General features: G+C 37.8%; 6 protein-coding genes across 6 annotated transcripts in view; 4 read left to right on the top strand and 2 right to left on the bottom strand.

Moving 5' to 3' along the window:
* Positions 1 to 328: 328 nt before the first annotated feature.
* Positions 329 to 8,519, top strand: CBG24214 (the record flags this gene model as incomplete). The annotated part of the gene is made up of 9 exons (XM_002648093.1): positions 329 to 392; positions 2,669 to 2,797; positions 2,969 to 3,414; positions 3,572 to 3,898; positions 3,949 to 4,624; positions 6,495 to 6,611; positions 6,774 to 7,219; positions 7,284 to 7,610; positions 7,659 to 8,519. The coding sequence occupies 9 exons, from the start codon at positions 329 to 331 to the stop codon at positions 8,517 to 8,519; spliced, it is 3,393 nt and encodes a 1,130-aa protein (XP_002648139.1).
* A 1,172-nt stretch (positions 8,520 to 9,691) lies between these two features.
* Positions 9,692 to 11,609, top strand: CBG24213 (the record flags this gene model as incomplete). Its single annotated transcript, XM_045240947.1, has 5 exons — positions 9,692 to 9,850; positions 9,905 to 10,117; positions 10,247 to 10,396; positions 11,278 to 11,351; positions 11,399 to 11,609. 5 exons carry the CDS (start codon positions 9,692 to 9,694, stop codon positions 11,607 to 11,609), a joined length of 807 nt encoding a protein of 268 aa, XP_045091276.1.
* A 579-nt stretch (positions 11,610 to 12,188) lies between these two features.
* On the bottom strand, positions 12,189 to 13,556 carry CBG24212 (the record flags this gene model as incomplete). The annotated part of the gene is made up of 4 exons (XM_002648091.1): positions 12,189 to 12,380; positions 12,423 to 12,593; positions 13,047 to 13,241; positions 13,287 to 13,556. The coding sequence occupies 4 exons, from the start codon at positions 13,554 to 13,556 to the stop codon at positions 12,189 to 12,191; spliced, it is 828 nt and encodes a 275-aa protein (XP_002648137.1).
* Positions 13,557 to 14,852: 1,296 nt separating this feature from the next.
* CBG24211 lies at positions 14,853 to 15,206 on the top strand (the record flags this gene model as incomplete). Its single annotated transcript, XM_002648090.2, has 1 exon — positions 14,853 to 15,206. One exon carries the CDS (start codon positions 14,853 to 14,855, stop codon positions 15,204 to 15,206), a length of 354 nt encoding a protein of 117 aa, XP_002648136.2.
* Positions 15,207 to 15,982: 776 nt separating this feature from the next.
* Positions 15,983 to 17,586, top strand: Cbr-srh-255 (the record flags this gene model as incomplete). The annotated part of the gene is made up of 4 exons (XM_002648089.2): positions 15,983 to 16,172; positions 16,387 to 16,571; positions 16,622 to 16,849; positions 17,314 to 17,586. 4 exons carry the CDS (start codon positions 15,983 to 15,985, stop codon positions 17,584 to 17,586), a joined length of 876 nt encoding a protein of 291 aa, XP_002648135.2.
* A 1,878-nt stretch (positions 17,587 to 19,464) lies between these two features.
* Positions 19,465 to 20,012, bottom strand: part of CBG24209 — a gene marked incomplete at both ends in the record, with an annotated part of 836 nt that continues 288 nt past the window's right edge. The window contains 2 exons of the mRNA XM_002648088.2: positions 19,465 to 19,824; positions 19,875 to 20,012. The exon at positions 19,875 to 20,012 is cut by the window's right edge and continues 288 nt beyond it. Of these exons, the coding sequence (XP_002648134.2) occupies positions 19,465 to 19,824; positions 19,875 to 20,012 (498 nt within the window). The remainder of the gene's footprint in view (positions 19,825 to 19,874) is intronic.

Below are 20,012 nucleotides of genomic sequence, written 5' to 3'. Positions count from 1 at the left end.
AAAATTTTGATTTTTAAATGTAGAAGTAACCATTTCCGGAAAACTTCGAATCTTTGAGTTTTCGAAAAATCACGAAATTTCCGAAAAATTGAGATTGGAGAATTTCAAGAAAACGGCAAAAATGAGAAGGCTGGTGATTCCGAACTGGCCGAATACCTAAAATTGGATAGATTGGAGAATTTCGAAAAATTCCTAACTTCGAATTTCTGAAAAACAAAAAAAAATCATATGTTTCTTTTTCGGAAAATTCTGGGTAGTTTTCATAAAGAAACTTCCCAGTCCCCTTCACACGAAAAAATCGCCTCAACGCTAGGTTTATGTACAAAAAATGCGTCAAGAGGAACATGTGCGTTCGTGGTGTAATGGTCAGCATGGATGCCTTCCAAGCGCAGGTGATTCGTGATTGACCAATTACAGGTATAGGGCTATAAACGACCAATTACTTATCTACCGCGAACGAGAGGCTCTACAATTGACCATTCGCGAGCACCCTCCGTATCATCGCGACTGGCCCTTTAAAAGGACAATAAATGACCAATCGCGAAAAATTCTTGTTTTCTATTTTGCGGACTTCCTTTCCCTATTTTGGGTATTTTACTTCGTTTTTCGCCGTTTTCGATGCAGTTTTTGTCCGTAAATCATTATTAAACATATGGAAACATACTAGAATACTGTATAATCATGTATTTATCGTTTTTATTTTCAGAAAAAGAGAAAAATTGGCCGGAAATCAGAAGTTGGAAATTAGAAGTCGGAACTTCCAAAAAATCTAGAGATAACAGTGCTATCGTACTGTAACAATGTAAGAATCGACAAGAAATACCAGATTTTCAATCTAATCATTACAGGGAGACAGAAAGTCCTAACTTTCACGGCTATCGGATACTCCAGAAACCGTAGAAAGAGGAAGGAAGGAAAGCTTGAACTAGCAGTGAGTAGATTCGATTAAAGGCTATAAAATCTATATGAATTGTTTCAGTTCCCTAGCCGTTATCCTACAGCGTCTTCTTCTTCTTCTTCTCCCCAACTTGGACCGTCATCGAAAAAGGCGAAAACGGACATTACGAAAAGCTAAGCTCCGGCGCCGCTCCAGCTAACACGACAACATTGGAAGGAAAAAAAAATATTTTTAATAACATTTTTTCTGTTTTTCATTGTTTTTCTGTGTAATAAATCATTTTCAAGCAGCGGCTAGCTTCCAGATTCGAAAAAATATAGTTCAATTATTGTTCTCGCGGCAAGCCAATTGTAGGAGATTTGCTCGCGATAGGCGTTTGCGGTGGCGCTCTCGCGATTGGTCTGTAAATGGCCTGCGGCAGGCATGTTCCGATGTACCCATGGCGACTTTCCGCGAACAATATTTCACCTATTATAGACGCTAAGAGAATCACCTGTGTAAGCATTCGACGGGGGTTCGATTCCCCCGCCCCCCCAACGCATATAGTTTTTTTTAATTTTTTGAATTGTGTTTTTTCGATATTTTCAGTTTGTTTAAAAATCAAGTAATTTTTGAGTTTTTCTTTATGAAAAATTTCCCAGAAAACGAAACAAAAATGAAACTATCGTTTTTTTTCTCGAAATTCCCATACATCGAATTATCACTGCGGGCGGGTTCCCATGAAATGTGAAAAAGAACAAAAGAAAGGGAACAGTATTGTTTCTCATACTATTCAAGATTTTCTGAAAAAATGAGATTTCTAGATTTTCTAGTACTTCTAGATGTCTTGTTGACATCGTACTTTCTGGAAGATTCTGAAAGTTTTGAGGATGTCTTTTCGTCGTTTTTCAACTGGTCATATACGGATTTCGTTTTATGTCTTATTCGACAATTGCTCATCCGCTACATCAGGAATACGGTACAACAAAAATGGGGAATCCAAAAAATCAGACGTTCGATTTGGCGCTATTACTGTCTCTTGTTCATTTGCGGTCTCGCTGGTGTGGTCAAAATTTTGATTTTCGGTTTTTTTGGACAAAAATTGACAAGTGCACTTTGGAGTACGGTATCGGCAGTCTTCTGCACAGCATCTTCAATTTTTATTGTAAGGAGTTTGACGAGTGACGGTGAGTTGAGATTCTGAAATGACGAGATTCTGAAATTCCGAGATTCTGAGATCCTAAGATTTTGAAATTCTGGTTTTCTGATATTTCGAAATTTTAAAACACTGAGATTGTGAGATTCTGAGATTCTGAGGTTCTGAGATTCTGAGATTTCAAAAGTTTGAAATTTTGAAATTCTGAAATTCTGAGATTTTGTGATTCTAAAATTCTGAGATTCTGAGATTTTGAGATACTGAGATTTTGAGATTCTAAGAGTCTTGTTTTAGAAGCTACATTGGTTTATTGAACGATATAGAATGCTACAATAGAGGGGCTTTTATACTGGTTACATGATAAAGAATTTAATAAAAGAAAGTGATTGCGGGGGGATGCAATGCACATTCTTCGGTGAATCACCATCAGAAGAGTGCGATTTAGCACAAGTCTATGATTCTAAGATTCTGAGATCCTGAAATTCTGAGATTCTGAGATTCTGAGATTCTGATATTCTGAGATTCTGAGATTCTGAGATTCTGAGATTCTGAGATTCTGAGATTCTGAGATTCTGAGATTCTAAAATTCTGAAATTCTGAAATTCTTTAATTCTAAAATTCTGAAGTTTTTTCAGGAACCGATTCATGCACAGAAAATGAAGAGTCTGAAAATTTCAAACTTTTCAAAACGCTTTTCCATTTGCATTCGAAACACTGGACATCCTTCAGATTCCCGTATTTTCTTCTGGCTTGCGAATGTGTTTGTAAGTATGCTTCAAGCTCAATTATCTCAGTTCCTATGAGAGGTATCAAAGTTTAGTCTACTAATAAAATGTTGCTGATATTATGAAAAACATTTTATTAGTTGACGGTTTTTTGATATCTTTCATAGGAACCGAGATAATTGAACTTAAAGTACAAGTATAGGTTTTCAGGCTCAATTTACGAACCGGCCATGTTCAAGCAAATGAATAAGGACATGTTTGGTGATGGACCACATGTGATTTCGTCTTGCTCAAAATGGCAAAGCCTTCGATTGTTCTTAATCATTCTGACATCTATACGGCAACACTATATGGGTCTGGCGAAGCTCCGAGCAACAGTGGATCTTCGAAACTTGGTCTACGAAAACATTCTAGAGCAACCGATCAGTTTCTTCGATCAAAATCAATCAGGCGAGCTGAGCACACTACTGGCATCCAACTGTGGAACAATAGCGAGCTACACTCCTGATCTGATTGCTAGCGTTGCGAAAGATATCTTTTTCGTTGTTGGAGATGTCATGTACGTGGTAAATTTGTCATGGCAATTGACACTGTTGGTTCTGGTATCTGCTCCTGTGATTGGTCTTGTGACGATTCATTTTGGAGATAAGAAGAGGGTGAGTTGAAAGTTCTGAAATTCCAAAAATAAAGCGTCATTTTGAAATTTTAGATTTTTTTTTCGAAATTCATAAACCATCGAATTCCTATAATCCTAGGCTCCTTCCTCTGGTTGCCGAGTAAAGAGTCCTTGAGATCCAAAAGAATAAATTTCAGATGCTCTCCGAAGAGATTGTCGCCTCCGAGGCTCGCTGCAATGGAACATCTGGAGAAGCGTTCTCCGGAGCACGAACCATCCGATCCATGGCTGCCGAATCCAACGAACTTCGAAAATATTATCTTGTGAACGAGGAGAACTACAGTATCCGTTCCAAAGATGTCGGAAGTGATTCAACTCATGGGTTCTTGGTCGATTTCGCATGGCGACTCATTTCATGGGGAGTTTATGTTTGTGGTCACTATTTGAGGGAATGCAACATAATGGATGGGCAAGGTTTGAGCGTGTTTGTGGTCTACCACTGCCGATCTCTAGGTGCGCTCACGGTAAGAGCAGTAGACTTAGCTTCGAATTAATTATGAGCTCATTTTTTCAGAGACTAATCAAAACCTACTCGGATGGCATGAAGACCATTGGGAAGTCCAAGAAAGTTCTGGAGATCCTTAGCTCAAATCCCAAATCCCAACTAAACTCTGGCATCGAGACTCCGAATGTTGTTGGTGGGATAACGATAGAGAATGTGGATTTTGCCTACGAGATCAATGGAAAAAGGATCCTCAAAAGTCTGAATCTATCGATTGCCCCCGGACAGACCGTGGCTCTAGTTGGCCCTAGTGGACATGGAAAATCGACTATTGTTTCTTTGCTCCAGAGGTTCTACGCTCCAACATCAGGAAGAATTTTACTAGACCAGACGCCTATCGTTAACATCGATCATAAGTTTTACCATAGCAAAGTTGCACTTGTGGGTCAGGAGCCTGTCTTGTTCTCAGGTACGATCCGGGAGAACATCTTGTATGGCTATGATGAAGGGACAGAAGCAGACATGATAAGAGTCGCTCGGATGGCTAATGTGGACGAGTTCGTTTCCAAGATGACGGGTGGTTACGATACGGTTATTGTCTGGTGGCCAGAAGCAGAGGGTGGCTATCGCCAGAGCGTTGGTTCGCAATCCTCGGATCTTGATCCTCGACGAGGCCACGTCTGCCCTGGATGTGGAATCGGAGGCGTTGGTTCAGCAAGCTCTTGGCAGATGCTCCGTCGGGATGACAGTGATTGTGATAGCTCATCGGCTATCAACTGTGAGGGACACCGATAAGATTGCAGTGATCTACGAGGGATGTGTTGCAGAATGGGGATCTCACCGGGAGCTGATGAGGGATAATGATGGGATGTATTATAAGTTAGTTAGAAGACAAATGGATCTAATGGACGGGAACTTCTAATGAATTTTGAATGAATTTTGAACGAATTTGGAACGAATTTTTTGAAAATATAAAATTGGCTTTGAGATCTTTGAAATGAGCATAAAAAATGCTCAGGCTCCGAACATATTTTTTCTATTTTGAAAGTGTTTCTGGGGGGAAACTAAAGTACAGTATAGTTTTGTGGGGTACTGTAGAGCTTTCCTAAAAATCGCACGTAAAAGAACATGAAAAAAAGTTTTTCTCCATTCCACACACATACATACGTTTCTCCTCGTGTCAGATCTGGGAAACTACAGAAATTTATTTTTCCATTTTTCTGAAAAAAATGAGACTTCTCGATTTTCTAATACTACTAGACGTCTTTGTGACATCCTATTTTTTGGATCATTATCGATGTGTGAAGGATATTTTTTTAGCTGTCTACAATTACAAATACACAACATCCCACGTGGATTTTGTTGTTTTGTTCTTCATCAGACAATTGGTTATACTGTACATCAGGAAAACGGTACGACAAGCATGGAAAATCCAAAAAATTCGAGATTCAATTTGGCGATATTACTGTCTGTTGTTCATTTGTGGCCTCGCTGCAATCGTCAAACTTTTGGTCTTGGATTTTTTTGGAGAAAAACCGGAAAGTGCACTTTGAGGTACGGTAGCGGCAGTCTTCTTCACAATCTCTTCGATTTTTATTGTAAGGAGTTTGACGAGTGACGGTGAGTTGAGATTCTGAAATTCTGAAATTTTGAGATTCTGAAATTCTACAATTCTGAAATTATGATATTCTGAAATTTTGAGATTCTGAAATTCTGAGATTCTGAGATTCTGAGATTTTGAGATTCTGAAATTCTAAAATTCTGAAATTATGAAATTTTGAGATTCTGGAATTCTAAAATTCTGAAATTATGAAATTCTGAAATTCTAAAATTCTGAGAATCTGAGATTCTGAGATTCTGAGATTCTGAGATTCTGAGATTCTGAAATTCTGAAATTTTGAGATTCTGAAATTCTAAAATTCTGAAATTATGAAATTCTGAAATTATGAAATTCTGAAATTCTGAAATTCTGAAATTCTAAAATTCTAAAATTTTAAAATTCTGAGATTCTGAGATTCTGAGATTCTGAGATTCTGAGATTCTGAGATTCTTTGATTCTGAGATTCTGAGATTCTGAGATTCTGAGATTCTGAGATTCTGAGATTCTGAGATTCTGAGATTCTGAGATTCTGAGATTCTGAGATTCTGAGATTCTGAGATTCTGAGATTCTGAGATTCTGAGATTCTGAGATTCTGAGATTCTGAGATTCTGAGATTCTGAGATTCTGAGATTCTGAGATTCTGAGATTCTGAGATTCTGAGATTCTGAGATTCTGAGATTCTGAGATTCTGAGATTCTGAGATTCTGAGATTCTGAGATTCTGAGATTCTGAGATTCTGAGATTCTGAGATTCTGAAATTCTGAAATTCTGAGATTCTGAGATTCTGAAATTCTGAGATTCTGAAATTCTGAGATTCTGAGATTCTGAGATTCTGAGATTCTGAGATTCTGCGATTGTGAGATTCTGAAATTCTGAGATTCTGAGATTCTGAAATTCTGAAATTTTGAAATTCTGAAATTCTAAAATTCTAAAATTCTGAGATTCTGAGATTCTAAAATTCTAAAATTCTAAAATTCTAAAATTCTAAAATTTTGAAGAACTCCAAGTTTTTTCCAGGAATTGAAAATGAAGAACCTGGAAGTTTCGCACTTTTCAGAACTATTTTCAATATTCATATAAAGCATTGGAACGCTTTCCGGCTTCCGTATTTGCTTCTGGCGGCCGAATGTGTCTGTAAGTTTGCCTTAAGCTCAATTATCTCGGTTCCTATGAGAGATATCAAAAGTCTGTAAACTGAGGAAATGTAGATGATCTTATGATGAATAATTTATCAGTTATCATTTTTTCGATATCACTTGTAGGAGCCGAGATATTTAAGATCAAAGAGAATTTCAGGCTTCCTCTACGAACCAATCCTTTACAAAAGAATGCAATCCGATATGTTTAGAGATGGACCACATGATCTCTCTTCCTGTGTTAAATGGCAACTAGTTCGGCTCGTCACAATCATTTTATTATCTACAAAGGAATACTATATGGGTCTGGCGAAACTCCGAGCAACAGTGGATCTTCGAAACTCGGTTCACGAGAACATTCTACACCAACCGATCAGTTTCTTCGATCAAAATCAATCGGGAGAGTTGAGCACACTTTTATCGTCCAACTGTGGAACGATAGCCAGCTACACGCCTGAATTGATTGCCAGCGTTGCGACAGATGTTTTCATGGTTATTGGAGATGGCATGCTTCTGTTAACGTGTTCATGGCAACTGACACTGACGATTTTGTTGTCTGCGCCTGCCATTAGTTTTGTGTCGATATACTTTGGAAATGAGAGGAAGGTGAGATTACTGTTTTAGGACTATTAAAAATGTTATGATTCAAACAACAAAAAAAAGATTTCAGATGATATCCGAAGAGACTGTCGCCTCCGATTCTCGCTGCAGCGGAATAACTGGAGAAGCGTTCTCCGGAGCACGAACCATCCGATCGATGGCTGCCGAATCCAACGAACTTCGAAGATATAATCTTGTGAATGAGGAATACTACAATATCCGTTCCAAAGACGTTGGAAGTGATTCTTCTCATGGATTCTTGGTCAATTTCGGGTGGCGACTCGATTCGTTGCTCATTTATTGGTATGGCCATTATTTGAGGAAATACAATCGATTGGATGGGCAGGAGTTTCACACGTTTGTGATCTACCATTTTCGAGCGATATATGCACTAACGGTGAGAGCCGTTGAGTTAGCTTTAAATTAATTATGAGTTTAATTTCAGAGACTAATTAAACTGCACTCGGAGGGTATGAAAACCATTGGGAAGTCCAAGAAAGTTCTGGACCTCCTAAGCTCTGATCCAAAATCCAAGCTACTCTCTGGCACCGAGAAACCGAGTGTTATTGGTGGGATTACGATAGAAGACGTGGATTTTGCTTACGAGATCGATGGAAAAAGGATCCTCAAAAGTCTGAATCTATCGATTGCCCCCGGACAGACCGTGGCTCTGGTTGGCCCTAGTGGACATGGAAAGTCCACTCTTGTTTCTCTACTCCAACGATTCTATGCTCCTTCGTCGGGACGAATTCTTCTTGATGGGACCCCAATCGAGAATATTGACCATAAATTTTACCATAGTAAAGTGGCACTTGTTGCTCAGGAGCCTGTCTTGTTCTCGGGAACGATCCGAGAGAATATTCTGTATGGCTATGACGAAGGATCGGAGGAAGACATGATGCGAGTGGCACGGATGGCCAATGTGGATGAGTTCGTTTCCAAGATGGCAGATGGTTACGACACGGTTTGTGGAGAGCGAGGAGTCCGGCTGTCCGGCGGCCAGAAGCAGAGGGTGGCTATCGCCAGAGCCCTTGTTCGCAATCCTCAGGTCCTGATTCTCGACGAGGCCACCTCGGCATTGGATGTGGAGTCGGAAGCACTGGTTCAGGAAGCTCTCAGTCGGTGTTCCCAGGATATGACTGTCTTGGTCATTGCTCACCGTCTCTCAACTGTTCGGAACGCCGACAAAATTGCGGTCATTGAAAATGGAAGTGTCAGTGCTCAAGGGACTCATGAGGAGTTGATGGAGGATTCTGAAGGGACTTATTTTAAATTGGTCACAAGACAGTCAAATGTGATTGGATAAGCATTTTATGTGATGAATTTTTTTCTGAATAAAAATATGTATATTCTGTTTTGTAAATTCCCAGGCACCTTAAGACTTTCAAAATTTCAGAAATTCGGAATTTTTAAAGTTCAACATTTCCGAATTTCAGAACTACCAAATTTCTCAATATCCAGATTTTCATAATTCCAGCATTTCAGAATTTTGTATTTTTTGAATTTCGGTGTCTTAATTTTTTTTCTAATTTCAGAATGTCAAGTTTCCAAAATTTCAAAAATAAAAAAAATTTCTGAAAATCAGATTTTCAAACTTACATAATTTCTCATGAATCATCAAAATTAGATAATGCAGATCTTTCAGAATCCATCAGGACTTCAAAAATCACTGAATTTTTCAAGATATCAACATTTCAAAACTTTCAGAATTTCAGAATTTTCAGAACTTCAGGATCTCCAGTATTTGAGACTTTTCAAAATTTCAGAACTTCAGAATTTCAGAATTTCAGAATTTCAGAATTTCAGAATTTCAGAATTTCAGAATTTCAGAATTTTCAGAACTTCAGAATCTCCAGTATTTGAGACTTTTCAAAATTTCAAAACTTCAGAATTTCAGTATTTCAGAATTTCAGAATTTCAGAATTTCCGAATTTCAGAATTTCAGAATTTCAGAATTTCAGAATTTCAAAAATTCAGAATTTCAGAATTTCAGAATTTCAGAATTTCAAAATTTCAGAATTTCAGAGTTTCAGAATTTCAGAGTTTCAGAATCTCGGAAGTTTCAGAATCTCGGAAGTTTAGAATTTCAAAATTTCAGAATTTCAGAGTTTCAGAATTTCAGAGTTTCAGAATCTCGGAAGTCTCAGAATCTCGGAAGTTTAGAATTTCAGGATCTCAGAAGTTTAGAATTTCAGAATCTCAAAAGTTTAGAATTCATAGCATCTCCAAATCTCGAAATTTCAGGGTTTCAGAATATCAGAATTTCAGAATTTCAGAACTTCAGAAGTTTCATAATTCTCAGAATCTTCATAATTTTCAGAGCCTTCAGAATCAGACATTCCTAATCTTTATTTTTCTAAAAAACACGAGAAACTTTTGAATTTGTTCACGTGTAATATTCTTGATGTTGTGGATTTCCAAAACTATCCAAATTTCGTCAACTCCAAAATAGAAAAAAACCATATTCCTCTCTAAAAAATGCGACTATTCGTCATCCTTCGCACCGTATTCTTTTTGGTTCTACTGGCTGCGAGCTCACTGATTGTGCTCCATTCGAAATTGTGCATTAATTATGTGCCACATGAGCTCGAGGGATTCTTGAAGAAATGCCAAGCTGCGGTTGAGTCGATTTCTCAGGTATTCATCAATAGAGCGTGAATGCATTTCTTCAAAAAATTCAAAAAATTTCAGGTCCAAATGGAACCGATCGTTTTGACAAATTGGACAGATTTTCCAAATCGAACGACGCGTTCGATTTCCGAGGGAGATGAAGTTCGAATTAACGAAACTGATACGTCGGAATTCGATGTTGATGAAATGGAAGGACTACTCGAAAATATTACGGTAGCTGACAAATGGCATCGGATGTATTTGAAGAATAAGGATGAGATGATTACGGTCAATGTGAAGACTTGTTTTGATGTGAGTTGAGGAAAAAATGCAAAAGCTTGTAAATGAGCCATTTCGATGTGAAATTTTGTGTTGATTCTGAAAATCCCATAGACGGAATTGAACAAAAATTAATTTTTGCAGTTCTCTATCAATCATATCGTCAGTGGCTCCGAACCGAAATACGTGGACATTATCTCTCCACTCCGACTCACTCTAATCCTCACTGTCACTTCGTTGTTGCTGGCGATTCTGGATATGAGCTTGAGAATTTTCATCAAGCAATTTTCATTTGTAAGTTTTTAGAATTCTTTGGAATTTTAGAATTTCCGAAACTCCTAGTTTCCCAGAATTTTAGAAAAATTGAAATTCTTTTTAGAAAAAGTTTTAGAAAAAAAAAATTCAGAGATTCTGGAAATAAAAAAAAAATTCTGAAATTATGAGATTCTGAACTTTTGAATTTTCGAATACCGTAAAACCTCTAATAGAACGACACCCGGATCGTCCACTTTGAGCCTATATATCTCACTTCTTTTGAAAGATATCAAAAAGTGGTGAACTAGTATTGTTTATCAGGATATCAGCAACATTTTACTAGTTAGCCACTTTTTGATATCTTTTACAGAAAATGAGATATATAGGCTCAAAGTGGACGATCCGGGTGTCGTTCTATTAGAGGTTTTACGGTATCTGAATTCCTGTATTACGGAAATTAAGTTGTTAAGAAACTTCGAAAGTTTGAAAATCTGAAATTCTGAAATTCCGAGATTCTGAGATTCTGATATTCTGAAATTCTGGAATTCTAAAACTCTGAAATTCTGAAATTCTGAAATTCTGAAATTCTGAAATTCCGAAATTCTGTAATTCTGAAATTCTGAAATTCTGTAATTCTGAAATTCTGAAATACAAAAATTCTGGAATTCTGAAATTCTGAAATTCTGAAATTCTGAAATTCTGAAATTCTGAAATTCTGAAATTCTGAAATCCTGAAATTCTAAAATTCTGAAATTCTGAAATTATGAAATTATGAAATTCTGGAATTCTGAAATTATGAAATTATGAAATTCTGGAATTCTGATATTCGGAATTTCTGAATTTCTGACGTTCTGAATTTTCAAAACTTCTGAAATTTCGATTTTCATCAAAAATTTTCCAAAATTGTTGGAAATTTTCAGATCCAATCCTTGGCTCACACGTTCATTCAGTTGGCTCTATGGGGAGCCATTCTGGTGAATATGGAGATGTATCGGTAGGACAGGATTACTGTAATTTGTTTCATCCAAAAAAAAATTTCAGACGCAACTGGACCCAGAACTGGCTGAAACTTGGTCAAACACCCACTGAAATCCCAATGTACCCGGTGGAATGGGAAAATTTCGAGTTCTACGCGTTCTTCATAATGCTCTTGACGATTTTGGATATTTTGCTCATTGAGCATTTGTCGAAAAGAGTGAAACTGATGAAAAGTCAAGGCGTCTACAAGTGCATTGATCAGGATGCCAATTGATGGGACCTAAAACTTTTGCTGATTAGAAAAATACTCGTATAGAACTTTTTTCAATTTTTTTTTGGAAAAATAAAGATTGAATGTGTGTCTGATTCTATTATTCTGAAATCCTGTAAACTCTGAAATTTGAAATCCTGTAAACTCTGAATTTCTGAAATTTTGAAATTCTGAAATTCTGAAATTCTGAAATTCTGAAATTTTGAAATTCTGAAATTCTGAAATTCTGAGATTCTGAATTTCTGAAATTCTGAAATTTTGAAATTCTAAAATTCTGAAATTCTGAAATTCTGAAATTTTGAAATTCTGAGATTCTGAGGTTACGAAGTTATGAAATTTTGTAATTACGAACTTATGAAATTCAAAAAATGAAAAATGTAATATTCTGAGATTCTGAAATTCGGAGGTTCGGAGATTCTGAGTTTCTGAAATTCTGAGATTCTGAAATTCTAAAATTCAGATTCTTTGAAATTGAAAGATTCTCAAGATTTTGAGATTCTGAGATTTTGAATTTTTGATTATCTGGAGTTCTGAAAGTTTATTGAAGCTACTCATTCCAAAAATTCGCAACTGAAAGAAAAATTATTGCATGGCTGCTCCAAAATCCACACCCATCACCAAAGTGGACCCTCCATCAGCAACAATCGATTGTCCAATGATATAAGACGACAGTTTCCGATCGGCCAAAAACAAAATAACATTGCCAATATCCTCCGGCTTACCAGCGACCATTGCCGGAATCCATTGCTTGTTGCTAGCCAGTTTCTCGTAAAACTGAAAATTAAAAATTTCGGAATTGTAGAAGGATCACTGTACCTTGCGAGCTGACTCATACTCCAAGCCGGCGGCTCCAATGAATCCAGTGACGACGATTCCGGGGCTCACGGAGTTGACACGAATTCCGTGTTGGATGAGGTCGATGGCAGAGCTACGAGTGTATTGGTCAAGTGCTGCTTTGGCGATGGAGTAGTAGAGGAAGTCGGGCTGCTGGAATAGGGTAAGGATAAGGCAAGCATCTGGCAAGGTGAGGACGAGCTTAGAACAAGGTAGAGTCCCAATAGGCATGTCCAAATCGTGTCTCTCGCTTGTCCTCAGCTTGCCCAAGACTTGCAAGTCAGGTTGTCGAGAAAAAAAAAGAAAAAAAAAAAAGATCGGACCCCACTAGGCTTGTCCTAGCCTTGTCCTATTCTTGTCCCTGCCTTATTTCCGGCTTATTCTGACCTTGTCCTAATCTTTTCCTAGGCTTGTAGATATTTCAAAACCTTGTCCTATTCTTGTCCTATGTTCGTTCAAACCTTGTCCCTCGCTTGTCTTAGGCTTACTATGATCATTTTTTCGGCTTTTCCTAGACTTTTTGTTGCATTTTCCTATTTTTGTTCTATTAATGCCCTAGACCTTATTGGAACCTCAAAAAGGGCCCAACTCTTGCCCGAAACCTACCGCATGTGGTCCAGCTCCAATTGTCGAAACATTCACAATCTCCCCCTTGGTTTCCATCAAATGCGGCTTCACTTTCTGCGTCATCTCAATCACCGACTGCAGATTCAGCTGCATATTCTTATGATAAATATCCATACTTTGATCCACTCCAGTTGGACCAGAAATGTCCATGATTGAGGCGCCGGCGTTATTGACCTATAATATGCCATAAAACCTGTATTAGAAGGGCAGAGAACTCACCAGAATATCAATTTTTCCGAACTTGTCCAACGTTGTTTTGATCAATTCATCTTGCCCTTCAGAAGTCGTCACATCACCCAAAACAGAATTTAAATGGCATTCTGAGACTCCAGAACTCAAAATTAGGTCTTTTGTCTCCTGAAGACGTTGGGCATTCCTTCCGGTGATTGTCACATTAGCTGTCTCTTTAGCAAACATCAAAGCCACACATCTACCGATTCCATGGGAGGAACCAGTGATGATTACGGTCTTTCCAGAGAAGCGAGGCATAGTAAAGAGGCGGGAATTCGAAATTTTACACAGACTTCAATTTTTATATACTCATTTAAGCCCCGCCCATAAAAACATGTGACATGTTGGGTGTTGTTTGTACAAAGTTCCTCCACTTCTTGTTACAATAGGTGCGAATTAAAACAATTGGAAAAAAAAAGAGAGGTGCGACCTTTGGGAGACCAAAAATTGCCAATTTTTTTCAATGACAAACAACAAATTCGGATTAAAAATGTTTGGAGAAAAACTACTATTTTTTCCAATGGGTTTGTGTTTTTTGGTGCGTAGATCAGTGGAAAATTGGAAAGTCATTTTGAAAAAAACCGAACAATTCAATTTTGGAGGAAATTTAAAATTGGTTTGAAGAATCCGTATTTTCAATATATGATTTTCTGAAATACAGAAATTCTGAACTTTTCAGAATTTCTTTTTTTTTAGAAACTTTGACCAAATTTTTCTCGGTTCCTGTATAAGACACTACAGTTTCCGTGATAACACCACCAGAAGAAACCGACGTTATCGTTGAAGAAAAGGATCAAGAAGTTACATCTGATGTTCCGAAGAAGATGCGATCCAAAAAGACGAAGAAGTCTGAAGAATCCAACCAAAGCACATCGGAACCTTCTTTCTCTCCAGAACCCGAAATGCCAGAAGCCTCAAAGAAATCTCAATCTTGTCCAAAGTGCTCCCGTGCCAGTCATTTTGCTGATGTGGCTAATGAGAAGCTGAGAGTATCCAAACTCGAGTGTAAGCATTTGAAGAAAGACTTGACGAATGCAGAGCTGGAAGTTGAGGTTCAGAAGCAGAAAGTAATGGATACGGAGGAGAGAATCAGGATGTTAGAGGAACTTTTAAGATCCAAACGACATCATCGAAAGGCAGAACATGGATCTTCTGGAAAAGCAAGACACGATCATGAATTTTGAGATGGAAGTCGAATCTAAATATAACATTATTCAAGAGAAGTCAACGACCATTGAAACCCTTGAAAAATCTCTGATGAGGAAGGAACATCAAATCAATGAACTGGAGGCTCAACAATCATCTGAAGTCAGATTCATGGAACCAACCAGAAGTGACGAGGAGACGGAGAAAGTGAGAGATGTGCTCTTCAAACTTCTCGAGATTCAAGGAACTCTTCGAAGCGGGAATCCAGTTGGAAAATGCAGAGAACTTGCTCAACGAATCTGAATAAAGGCTCACAACAAGGAAATCGAGGATGCAACTAAAGTTGAATCAATTAAATTTTGCGAGAAGGCTAAAATCTACATTCAAGCAGTCAACACCCAGTTGGAGATGATCCGTGGAAGCCGAGTAGTCAAACCAGATGAGATTCCAGAGCTTCCAGAGTTCCCAGCTCTCTCCAAAAGATTCTTGAAGACCTACGAAGACATCTTCAAGTCAGAAGCTCCAAAAATTTGTCATTCTCTACTGAAGACTCCAAAAGTGAAACCAGGAGAGCTTGCTGACACTGATTGCTTGATCTGCATCGAGGAAATGGAATCAGAAGAAGGAACCATCAAATGCGAGTGCTGCAAGCGCAGATACCATACAGAGTGTGTTCAAGAATGGTTCAAGACAAAGAGAACGTGTCCTGCATGCAGTTCAGCGCTTCTGGATGATTCCGAATTTCCAACATTGGGCCAATGATAATAATTAATAGTTGTTTGCTCTTGTATTTGTTCTTGTTTTTGTTTCTTTTCAATTTTTAAGTTTTTTGAAAACATCATAAAATTTATATATAATTAAAGCTGTTCTTTATTCTTTAGCAGTGAAAAGGTGTACCAGTGTCGTTCAAAGTTTTGATAAGGACAGAAATATAATGCGTGAGACTGGGTGAAAAACGGCGCGGGATTTGAGAATATAACCAGACTATGGAAATATGGGAATTGGCTTGGCAAAGGCTCATCATTCGTATTAATGATTCTAAGGGAAGCTTGTTGACTTAAGTTGAAGTTTCGGGTCGAGACCGATATTATTCGAAAGTTGAGGACATGTCCTTTCCGGATCTGTTTTTCGTTTTTGCTGCGGACCTATCAGTTTCGAGAAAATTTGGTTTTAAAATTAGACCACTGAGCCATCCAATCTATTAGGTTTGAGCAGTGAAAGGGTGTACCAGTGTCGTTCAAAGTTTTGATAAGGACAGAAATATAATGCGTGATCTAGCTCAAAAATCATATCAGCTGAAAAAATTGGTCGTGTGCTTTTCTAGGTGTTTCTTTTACATCACTTTCTATACACGTCAGGTGCAAACTTGCGCACCCACGGGCCTGTTATTTTATCCACTCAGGATTTCTGATTTTTCAAAAGATATGGTTCTAGACACACCCGAAGCCCTAACAAACACTCTTCATATTATAACTGTTTTTGCGACACCTCTTCACATTTTTGGAATTTATTGCATCGTTTGGGAGACGCCAAAAAACATGGGCACCGCCAAATGGTACATGTTCAATTTGCACGCGTCCTGCATTCTGCTAGACTGGGGATTTACTGTGTTAAGCGTTCCTTTATTGATTTTTCCGGCTATGGGAGGATATCCGTTGGGGATTCTAACGAATTGGTTCGGAGTGTCCACACTTTTCCAGGTTTATCTAATTATGGCTTTAGTTTTTGGTTAGTTTGACTATACTTGCACTTTAAGCTCAATTATCTTGGTTCATATAAGAGATATCAACAGTTTGTCAACTGTTAAAATTTTGGTGATAATATGATGAATAATTTATAAGTTGATAATTTTCAATGATCTTTTGAAGGAGCCGAGATAATTGAGCTCAAAGTGTACGTCAAATTAGAGTCTACAAAAATTCGAGGTCATTTTCTTCTTTAGTTGTCTGCACATCCATCGCGCTAATTTTTGAAAATCGTTACTATCAATTATACGCCAAAGGCACCAGATGGAAACATTTTCGAATTGTCTTCATTTTCCTAAATTACTTCTTCACATTTGCCTATAACATACCAGCGGTTCTAAATGTTCCGGATCAGAAAATGGCTCTAGAGTTTACATATAAGGTTTGTATACAGTAACCAATTGATAAAATCAAAGATAATTATTTTTGCAGCAAATCCCAAATCTTCCTGAAGATATAAAATCTGGTCCAATTTTCATTCTAGCCATTGATTATTGGCTGCAGATTCCATTCAACTTTATGGCCGCATTGACTGCCGGTGGATCTTTCACATTTATCACACTGTTATCTATAAATATGAATTCGGCAACTAGAAGAAATAACCTTTCGGAGAATACAAAACGACTACAACGAAAATTCCTCAAAGCCATTTATTCACAGGTTTATATTTCTTATAATCTGGTCACAAACTTGTCCCAGGCTTGTCCTAGGCTTAGAACAAGGCAGGGACCATCTGGGCTTGTCTGTCGCTTGTCCTTGGTCTGTCCTAGTCTTGTCCTATTCTGGTCCTAGACTTGTACTAGGCTCTGACTAGCCTTGTTCTAAGCTTGTCTTACGCTTGTCCTGGGCTTGTCCTACGCTTGCCCTAGACTTGTCCTAGGCTTGTCCCTTCACTTGTCCTAGGCTTGTCCTAGGCTTGTCCTAGGCTTGTCCTAGGCTTGTCCTGGGCTTGTCATGGGCTTGTCCTGGACGTGTTCTAGGCTTGTATTAGGCTCGCCTTACACTTGTCCTAGGCTTTTCCTATGTTTGTCCTTGGAATGCCCTGGAACCTTTTCCAACCATCTAAATCCAAACCTTTCCCAACCATCTAAATCTGAAATCGAAAAAAGAGTCCAAATATTCAGGTCACAGTGTTTGCAATAAACGTTTTATGTCCCATGTCGTATGTTGTCATTTCCATATTGACTAACTATTACAACCAAATGGGGAACAATTTGGTGTTCATCATTGGCGCTTTTCACGGTATCAACTCGACGTTAATCATGCTCTGGGCTCATAAACCATATCGTGAAGTTTGCTATAATCTAGCAAAAAGAGCTCGGGAGAAATTGAAAATGGCCAATGCTGTTGTGAGAAATAATCATCAACCAACTGTTTCCACTACTGTTTTAGTTTAAAAGTTTCTAATGAAGTTTTTTTCTGATTTGCTGGTTCCAGTCTGAAACTAATAACAGCTAGAAAGCACTTTGAAAACAGGTGTTTTTCAGTTGATTTTGACCATTTTCAAGAGTCTGGAGCTCAGCTGTCAAGTTTCCGATCACTTTGAAAATTTTGAAGGTTATAAAATAGACCGAAATTTATTATCTAAAATTATTTTGTATTTATTTTTGGGACTTTCAAAGGTCTACCATCTGCCTGACTGTATTTGTAATGTACAAAATTCCAGTCAAGCTGTACAACTGATAATCCGTTAACTTCGAAATCGAAAACGAATTTTCTTGAATTGCTGTAGCAGCTAGCACGCCGGAATTTGAATTTTTTGAACTGTTTTTCAAATAAAGCAAACTGAAAAATTATTAAAAGTTAGGTCCATGAAAAAAATCTGAATTTTCAAAAAACTCACTTTTGTAAAGAACCATTTCACTCTTTATATTCAAAAAAAAAATTATTGCCTTTCAAGCTGTTCAGATGAATTATTTGTTGGGAATTGCAGAAACTGAAACAAATCAAAAAGACAAAAATGAGCATTTTTTGAAACTTATGATATAGTGATAGGAAATGATATTTTATAGAAGCAAACAAGGTTTAAAAAATCAACTGATAAGGAAGATTGAGTCAATGCTTTGGAGGCTGGAGAACGCTTTTTGTGACCACTAGACTTATGAATGATGATGTCAGATGTGAAAGAAGGAATTATCAAAATTTGGTTCATATACAGTACCGGTCAATATGATATACAACAAGATATAAATTTTTCAGTTGATTTTTGGTCATTTTGGACCAATTTCAAGAGTGTGGAGCTCGGCTGACAAGTCTTCGACCATTTTGGAAATTTCTGGAAGGTGTAAAACAGACCTTGATTGAAAACTTTGTATTCACAGAATTTTATAAAAATTCCTAGTTTTTCAGCTATTTGCAGATTTCTGAAAGACACCTGTTATTTCAGGTTTTCGGTATAAAAAACAGGCCAAGAAATGGTGTCCTTCTGAAACCGGCAAATAGCTGAAACACTAGGAATTGTTGAAAAATTCTGTCAACGCAAAGTTTTTAATCTAGGCCTACTATATAACCTTCAAAATTTTCAAAGTGATCGGAAACTTGACAGCTGAGCTCCAGACTCTTGAAAATGGTCAAAATCAACTGAAAAGCACCTGTTTTCAAAGTGCTTTCTAGCTGTTATGAGTTTCAGACTGGAACCAGCAAATCAGAAAAAAACTTCATTAGAAACTTTTAAACTAAAACAGTAGTGGAAACAGTTGGTTGATGATTATTTCTCACAACAGCATTGGCCATTTCCAATTTCTCCCGAGCTCTTTTTGCTAGATTATAGCAAACTTCACGATATGGTTTATGAGCCCAGAGCATGATTAACGTCGAGTTGATACCGTGAAAAGCGCCAATGATGAACACCAAATTGTTCCCCATTTGGTTGTAATAGTTAGTCAATATGGAAATGACAACATACGACATGGGACATAAAACGTTTATTGCAAACACTGTGACCTGAATATTTGGACTCTTTTTTCGATTTCAGATTTAGATGGTTGGGAAAGGTTTGGATTTAGATGGTTGGAAAAGGTTCCAGGGCATTCCAAGGACAAACATAGGAAAAGCCTAGGACAAGTGTAAGGCGAGCCTAATACAAGCCTAGAACACGTCCAGGACAAGCCCATGACAAGCCCAGGACAAGCCTAGGACAAGCCTAGGACAAGCCTAGGACAAGCCTAGGACAAGTGAAGGGACAAGCCTAGGACAAGTCTAGGGCAAGCGTAGGACAAGCCCAGGACAAGCGTAAGACAAGCTTAGAACAAGGCTAGTCAGAGCCTAGTACAAGTCTAGGACCAGAATAGGACAAGACTAGGACAGACCAAGGACAAGCGACAGACAAGCCCAGATGGTCCCTGCCTTGTTCTAAGCCTAGGACAAGCCTGGGACAAGTTTGTGACCAGATTATAAGAAATATAAACCTGTGAATAAATGGCTTTGAGGAATTTTCGTTGTAGTCGTTTTGTATTCTCCGAAAGGTTATTTCTTCTAGTTGCCGAATTCATATTTATAGATAACAGTGTGATAAATGTGAAAGATCCACCGGCAGTCAATGCGGCCATAAAGTTGAATGGAATCTGCAGCCAATAATCAATGGCTAGAATGAAAATTGGACCAGATTTTATATCTTCAGGAAGATTTGGGATTTGCTGCAAAAATAATTATCTTTGATTTTATCAATTGGTTACTGTATACAAACCTTATATGTAAACTCTAGAGCCATTTTCTGATCCGGAACATTCAGAACCGCTGGTATGTTATAGGCAAATGTGAAGAAGTAATTTAGGAAAATGAAGACAATTCGAAAATGTTTCCATCTGGTGCCTTTGGCGTATAA

The sequence above is a fragment of the Caenorhabditis briggsae genome (assembly GCF_000004555.2).
Source record: "Caenorhabditis briggsae AF16 supercontig from assembly CB4, cb25.NA_113, whole genome shotgun sequence".
Lineage (NCBI taxonomy): Eukaryota > Metazoa > Nematoda > Chromadorea > Rhabditida > Rhabditidae > Caenorhabditis > Caenorhabditis briggsae.
This window is presented reverse-complemented; position numbering and strand designations above follow the sequence as displayed.